This window comes from Pteropus alecto, unplaced genomic scaffold (genome assembly GCF_000325575.1).
Source record: "Pteropus alecto unplaced genomic scaffold, ASM32557v1 scaffold30, whole genome shotgun sequence".
NCBI classification, from domain to species: domain Eukaryota; kingdom Metazoa; phylum Chordata; class Mammalia; order Chiroptera; family Pteropodidae; genus Pteropus; species Pteropus alecto.
Window position 1 is genome coordinate 226,605 of NW_006429782.1, and position 7,572 is coordinate 234,176.

Genomic DNA, 7,572 nt, shown 5'->3' on the forward strand with positions numbered 1-7,572 from the left:
GTCTGAGGTGGTGTGTGGGGGTCTGAGGGGGTGTCTGGGGAGTGTGAGTGTCTGAGGGGGTGTCTGGGTGTCTGAGGGGGTGTCTGGGTTTCTGAGGGGGTGTCTGGGTGTCTGGGGAGTGTCTGAGGGGGTCTGCATTTCTCTCATCGGACCCCCTCTCTCCACTCTTTGCCCACTGAGCAGAGAAGCGGGTCTCCAACACCCCCGTGAGGATGGCCGAAGGCTCCACCGTGATGAAGGCAGGTGGGTCCGCCCCCGGCCTCGGCCCCACGTCCAGCTGCCACCTCGGGCCGCGTGTTGGCCCTGGGGGGCCTGGTGGGACCAGGGAGAGGTCAGATGCAACTGCGCCACCGGGAGGCACTGTGGTTCTGGGGTGGCGGCTGGACCCAGGCACGGTTCCACGCCTGGGGTCGGGCCTGGGTGCCCCTGTGCTTTGGCGCCTTGGTCACTCGCCGGCCCAGCTTCGCCTAGAGGACGGGCATGCTCGCATGGTCGCTCTCACCCGTCACATCCTCACGGCTTCCGTCCCCTTAACCGCGCTGCTGTCTCCTGGGGCCCTGTGGGGGCAGCACGCGCGCTGGAACACGCCTGCACGTGCCCGCTGCAAAGCCCCCTCCTCCACCATCGCCAGGCGCCACAGTGGAGGGAGCGAGCGCCCGGTCCCTGGAGGCATTCCGTGCCTCGGGCGTCCTGCGCTTTTGGGAAGCAGGGAGAGACAGGGTTCGTCCTAAGTGTTTATGAGGTCGGATTCAAGTCCCTACTCTGCCCTCCGGCGACTAGCACCCGATTCTCCACCTGCAGGAGGGGTGAAATCGCAGTGACCTCATGCCCGGGGCCTGGCACGGAACCAAGCCCGAGGGATGATGTCACAAGGGATGGCAGGACCTGCTTGCCGCTGCTACCGCTGCTATTGGAGCGAGGTGGGCGGCGAGGACTCTCAGGGCTGGGCTGGCCAGGATGCGAAGACACGGGGGAAGCGACAGGATGGCAGGGGAGGCCCAGGGACCTCCCGCATGGTCCCAGGGGGCAGGAGGCAGAGGATAGCATTTCCCGTGGCGGGGGTGGGGGTGCCTTCAGGGCTTCTGTGGCAGTCAGGCCTTGTCCCAGCCAGCACTGAGGCCAGCAACCTCGTGCAATGCACGGCCAGCCAACTGTGTGTCTGGAGGTGGGGTGTCACGGTGTGTAGGGACATGGGGTTCAACACACTCATTCATTCAACAAGTGCTTCTTGAGCCTCTGCTGCGTGCCAAGCAGGAGGGACACAGCCTGGGAGGCCGATATCCTGATGGGGTGTCAGCGCCTATAACTTACTGAGTATGGAGAAAATAAGGCAGAGCGTGGGGAGCTGCAGGGAGGACGATTTTAATCAGAGGGCTCAGGCAGGCCAGAGTTGGGAGGTGACATTTAAGTAAAGAACCAGCGGAAGTGAGGGAGCAGGACGTCTGGGGAGAAGGGGTCCAGGCAGAGGGCGCGGCTGCAGCGGCGCTGAGGCTGGCTGCTGCCTGGCCTGTGGGAACTGCAAGGACAGCCGCGCGGGAGCGGAATGAGCGAGGGGGAGAGGGCAGGGGGGAGGTGAGGGCAGTGCAGGGACAGGGCGGGTCGTGCGGGGTCCCGTGGGCGCGGGAGGACTTGGGCTTTTACCCCGAGGGACGTGGGAGCGGTGGACGATGGTGAGCAGAGCAGGACCGCGGACTCAGGTGCTCACTGGCGCCCTCTGGTAGCCACGGGAGGACGCGCTATGGGGTCCCAGAGTCAAACCTGACTCAGGTGCTCACAGGCGCCCTCTGGTGGCTTTGGGGAGGAGGGCTGTGGGCTGCAGAGGGCGTGAGAAGTGGGCGGGTCCAGTGTGGGAGGGTAGAACCCCCAGGATCTGCAGACAGTCAGAGCAGGGGGTGAGAGAGAGGAGGGAGAACAGAGCTGCCCCGACTGGGGTGGGGAGACTCAGGAGCGGCAGGAGCAGGGGACAGATAGGAAGGGGCTCTTGGGCGTGGTGATTTGGGGGTTCCCGTGGAACCCCACGGGGAGGGTGGCGGAGGTGGTGTGATGCGGGAATTCAGCGTGAGGCCGAGGGTCAGCACTAGGACTCAGCCTCCCCCGCGTGGCTCCGGATCCTACAGAGCTGGGCGAGAGGCTGGGGGCGGAAACTGTGGCCCTAACGGGTAACGATAGTGCCTTGTTTCGAGAGGGCGTTAGCCATTCTTCCTGCAGAAGTAGCTGAGGACAAGTTGCACAGACGGACGTTAAGAGGTGCGAAGGACAGAGGACGCAGGGTCCAGGCCGGGCTGGCCTGCTGCTGTGGCCGCGACCGTGGGCGAGGCAGGCCACCCTGCACACTCGTTCAGTTTGAGGCGCTTGGGAGGGGGCCTCGGGTGGGGCGGAGGGATCCAGACTGTTGCCAGGGCACTGGGGAGCCCGGGGAGGGCCACACCGAGGGCGACCCGCTGCTTGGCTCTGCGCTGCCGGCTCCCCTCCCTGGCTTGCTGCAGCCCCGCGGGGGGCACGTGGGCGGCGGCCGCGGGTAACCCGTGCCTCTCTGCCAGCCATGTACTCGGTCGAGATCACGGTGGAGAAGGACAAGGTGACCGGGGAGACCCGGGTGCTCTCCAGCACCACTTCGCTCCCCCGGGAGCTGCTCCCCCGGGGCATCAAGGTCTACGAGGACGAGACCAAAGGTACGCGACCCCCAGCCCACCCGCACCCCCTCCCAGGGCCGGGCTGACCCCCCACCCGCCTTGCCCGGGTGAATCAAGGCGAGGGTTTCGTCGCCCTCCGCCCACTGTCGCTTAGCTCGACCCGCAGGCCAGGCCTTCCTTTGCCCCAGGGACCGGCCTCGAAGGCTGGCCTGGCCGAGGGCCAGGTGCCGGCCTGGGCTCCGGGAATCGAATCCCGGTTGGGACTCGGCCAGCAAGCCCAGCCCTTTGATCCCCGGCTCATGGATAACTCATGGGAATAATTACTGCTGTGATAGAGGCTGCGAAATCCCAGAGTAGATGGGCCGTGAGTGGGCCTCGCAGGACGGGGAGGGTGCCGGGGGCCCCTCGGCGGGAGAGAGCAGGAGCTCACCGCATGCAAGGCGGGGCTCAGGGGCGCAGGGCGCCTGGCAGAGGCCGCAGCACGTGCAAAGTCCCTGAGGTGGGGTCCAGTTTGCTGGACTGGGGGAGCCAAGAGGAGCCTGTGGGGCTGACGCTGAGTAGAGGGAGGGGACGAAAAGAGCCTCCCAAGGGTGAGCAGGGGCGTGGCGAGGAGATGCGATGTGGGTTTTAGGGCTCCCTCTGGCGGCCAGAGGGGAACGGGCTGTGGAGAGCCCTAAATGCAAGGGGCGGGGGGCCCTGGGACAGAAGCCCAGAGCTGGGCGCACTTTTTCTCCCTCCCTCCCTCTCCCTCTCTCTGTCTCTCTCTCTCTTTCTCTCAGTATGATTCACACACCATCACATTTACTCTTATTTAAACTATGCAGTTCGTCAGTATTTACAGAGCGGCTTCATAAACCTCGGCGTTTGATCTTCGGTTCACTTTTGGCATGACCTGTGCGGGGAACACAAGGGGCCCAGGGGTGGGGACGTTCCACGCCAGATTCACTGAGATGCTGTGCATGCAGACAGACCCCCTGCAGGGGAGAAGCCATTGGAAAGCAGGTTCAAAGCCAAGGCAGCCTTTGTTGTGTGTGTTCACCGAACACGGTTCACAGGCCGGTCCGCTCGGCTCGGGCCCCGGGACTGGTCGGCATACACTGCCCTCGACAGACGGTCTGCGGAGTGCTCAGTGCACAGTCCAGTGGGTTTGGGGGTACTCACCTCGTCCTACACCCTCACTCTGGGCGCCCCTGACACCCGCTCACCCACGTCCTCTCTGTGGACGTCCCTGTCCTGGACGTGCTGCATACGTGGAATCCCACGCCGTGTGACCTGTGTGTCCGGCGTCTCTCACCGAGCATCGCGTGTCCAAGATCTGTCCTCATTCGTATTTTGTGGCCAAGTGGCAGTCCACTGTGTGCACGGGCCGCACTGCTTATCCAGCCACGTGTCCATGGACGTCTAGATTGTTCCCACCTATGGTTTTAGAAGTTCGCGTGGGCGGGAGTTTGCGTTTCTCGGGGCTGAGACCTATGGGTGGGATGGCTGGGTCAGGTGGGGACTCTGGGACCGTCTGCTTTCCTCGTGCTGCCCCCCCATGGGCAGCGGCCACAGAAGGGTTCCAGTTTGTTCTTGTCCTTGGCAGCACCTGGTCCTGTCCATCGTATTACAGTGATCACTGTAGCCATCCTATTGGGTGTGAAGTGGCATCTCCCGTGGTTTTGATTCCTGAAGCCTCGCATTCTTAGCGGTTGTTTGGGCCTTTGGGGCATCCCGAGTGCCATTATGGGGACCCCCGCTGCAGGTCAGCTCTGTGTGGTTTGGGGCACAGGCCCGGGTGAGCTGAGGGATGACGAGCTGCCTCTGTTCGCAAAAGATCCTCGCCGCGGCCACTCCGTCCAGCCTGACCCAGCCCCCAGGGAGTCCGGACCCGCCAGACTGCACTCTGGTTGCTTAGCGATGGGAGGGGGTGACCCATTTCCGTGGTGACCGAGCGCTCGGATTCCTATTTTGGGGCCGTAGCCAGTGGGGAATACTCAACTTGACTCTGTGTCACCAGGGTGCACCTGCCCACTGGGCCTGGAGCCCAGAGTCACTGGGAAACTGTGAAGCATGGACCCCCCCCAATCTCCCCGGGGGGTTAGAAACTGAAAATTGAGAGCACTTTCCTTCTGGCCAGAAGCCAGGAACCGGAGCCTTGACCCTTGGCCTGGGAGGAGGCGAGTCCTTGAGTCCTTGGGCGTTCGTTAGTTCCTTCATGGGGCCCTCCCTCCTCCCCAGCCTCCGGGCAGCTGTGCTTCTAGGAGTTTCCGGCTATGCATGGCCTGGGGCTGGTGTCAGAAGGCAGCCAGGACTCTGCCTGGTGCTGAAACCCTGTCCTCAGAGACTGCAACACAGCTCTGAAAGCGGCAGAACAAAGACACAGAGCAGGAAAGTTGCAGAGATTTGGAAAATGCGTTTAACGAGACTGGCTGCGGGGGGGTTGGGGGAAAAACGAACAAGATCGATCGATCGTAAGCGTAAAACTCTGCCCCGCGGAGAATGCACGTCCCTGTGAAACGCAGGTAGAGCCTCTTCGGAACGTGACCGTGTTCTGAGCTGCAGCAGTGGCTGGAAGAACTGTCGCTCTGTGTTCCCAGACCACAATCCCTCACTCTCCCGAAACATTCTAAATAAATCTTGGCTGAGAGAGGCAATCGATCAAAACGCAAATCCGGAGACATTTTACACTTGAAAGACAACAAGTTAACCCAATCCATGGGCTGCGGCCAAAGCTGAACGGAGAGGAGAGGGACTAGCCTTTGGGTCGTTTATGCGAAAACAGGAAAGACTGAGCGAATGAATTATATTAATTCAAGGTGAACCACAGAAACCCAAGGAAGGGAGAACTCAGGATCCCCGCAGCTCCCCAGGTTAGGGGAACGGGTGTGGACTGGGAGCAGAGAGGGTCCAGCCCCGGCCGGCTACGTGGCCTTGGGCTAATGACTTCCTTTCTGAACTTTGATGTTCACTATCTTTTCGATAGCGAAAAAAAAAAAAACAGAACTACTTTGTAAAGTGCAAATGCTCCAAAATGCAAGACAATAAGACAATGACATCCGGCTTCAGCAAACTCTCTCTCTTTGTAAGGAGTGCTCTTGCGCCCGTAAATACTCCTCGGGCACCCATTTGGCTGTGTCCCCAGATCTCAGTCAGGGGGCCTGGACCGTCCGCCCGGTTTAGTTCAGCTTTTCTCTTTAGACTGGAGGGCGGCGGGCGGACCTGCCAGGCCTTTCCCTAGGGTCTCACCCTCTCTCTCTCTCTCTCTCACCCACCAGTGGTCCACGCCGTGGACGGCACAGCGGTGAATGGGATCCAGCCACTTAGCTCCTCCGAGGTGGACGAACTCATCCACAAGGCAGACGAGGTCACGCTGAGCGAGGCAGGGCCGGTGGCCGCGGCCGCGGAGACGCGGGGGGCGTCCCAGGAGGCCGTGCGGAACGCCACGCCCGCCCGGCGGGAGATCACTGGGGTGCAGGCCCAGCCAGGGGAGGCCACGTCGGGCCCGCCGGGCGTTCAGCCCGGCCAGGAGCCCCCGGTCACCATGATCTTCATGGGCTACCAGAACGTGGAGGACGAGGCGGAGACCCAGAAGGTGCTGGGGCTGCAGGACACCATCACGGCGGAGCTGGTGGTCATCGAGGACGAGCCCAAGGAGGCCGCCCCGCCCAACGGCAGCGCGGCCGAGCCCGCCGCCACGCCGGGCTCCAGGGAAGAGAATCAGGTGGGGCCCGAGGCCCCCGCCGGCGACACCCAGGACCTCGACATGAAGAAGCAGCGCTGTAAATGCTGCTCCATTATGTGAGCCGGCCCCCAGCCCCCGGCCCCGCCCTCCACACCACAGACACCCACAGCCTGGCCCTGGCGCCTGCCCACCCTCCACCCGCGACCAGGGGCCCGGGACCCGCCGTGTTGTCACTTCTTCTTCTGAGTTTCCTTTCACTGGAAAGAGAGGGACAGGGGTCCCCCACCCGTCACTCCCCCGACACACCCTAAACCACCACACGAGCCGTGCGCCCGCGCCTGGTAGGAGACAGACACGGACAGCCCCTCCTGGCCTGAGACCAGGACCCCAGCCCCATAACGCGGCAGCTGCGCAGATGGGCTTCTCGCCCACGGCTCCCGGCGGTGGGGCCCGCCCCCCTCTGGGCCTCCTGCCTGTGCCTTCCTGCCACCTCCAATGAGGTCCCTGAGGGGACATCCCGCCAGAGAGGGACGGGGGAGCCGAGGGGTCCTGGGGGCCCGCTCTGTCCCCGCTCAGCCCCTGGGAATACGGTTCCCCAGTCAAAGCACTGGCGTGCAGATCCCGGGCAGGTGGGGTGAGGCTGAGCCTTGTCGAGGCGTCCCAGTCAGAGACCAGCCCGATGTACCCTCCCTCTGTGCTCTCTGTGGGCGCGGCCAGTGACGATGGCGCCTGGAAGGGGGAGCCCCGGGGACATGTCCCCCTTGGGAGGGGCCTGTGACCCCTGCGCTGTCTCCTGGATGCCGGCGGGCGAGGGTCAGTGAGCCGCCCCCGCACAAGGCGGGGCCACGTGAACCTCTTCTTGCCCTGAGCTGCCACCCCCACTGGGCCCTCCTTCCTCCTGGTGCTAATTTGGGGACCCTGGGCTGGGGCGGCCCTGGCCCCTTCTCCAGCCTGTGTGGGTCGCTGCTGGGCGTGGCGCCTTCTGGGCAGTGGAGGGGGCGTGGCCTGGGTAGGGCGTTTCCCCCCCTGTCTGCAGCGGGAGACCCCCAGCGGCCCCCGGCCCAACACGCGCCTGCCCCCGTCTCCCTGGAAGGGGCGAGGGTGAGGGGCTCCCTCCCGGGGGCAGCCCACATCCGGGTTTGCACACCCGTCTCCCGGTCTGTAGACGCGCTCGTCCCCAGAGGCGCATCCGTGCCCACACTCAGCCCTCTCCCGTGTGGGCTGCGGGTCGACCGGGGTCCATCTCGGCCCCTCCCCTGGGGCCCCGGCCCAGGC

General features: G+C 64.0%; 1 protein-coding gene across 1 annotated transcript in view; it reads left to right on the plus strand.

Annotated features, from left to right (window-relative positions):
- PALM (paralemmin) overlaps positions 1 to 7,566 on the plus strand; it is a 19,254-nt gene extending 11,688 nt beyond the window's left edge. The window contains exons 9-11 of the mRNA XM_025041662.1: positions 184 to 243; positions 2,541 to 2,672; positions 5,891 to 7,566. Of these exons, the coding sequence (XP_024897430.1) occupies positions 184 to 243; positions 2,541 to 2,672; positions 5,891 to 6,417 (719 nt within the window). The 3' untranslated portion in view covers positions 6,418 to 7,566. The remainder of the gene's footprint in view (positions 1 to 183; positions 244 to 2,540; positions 2,673 to 5,890) is intronic.
- The last annotated feature ends 6 nt before the right edge of the window (positions 7,567 to 7,572 follow it).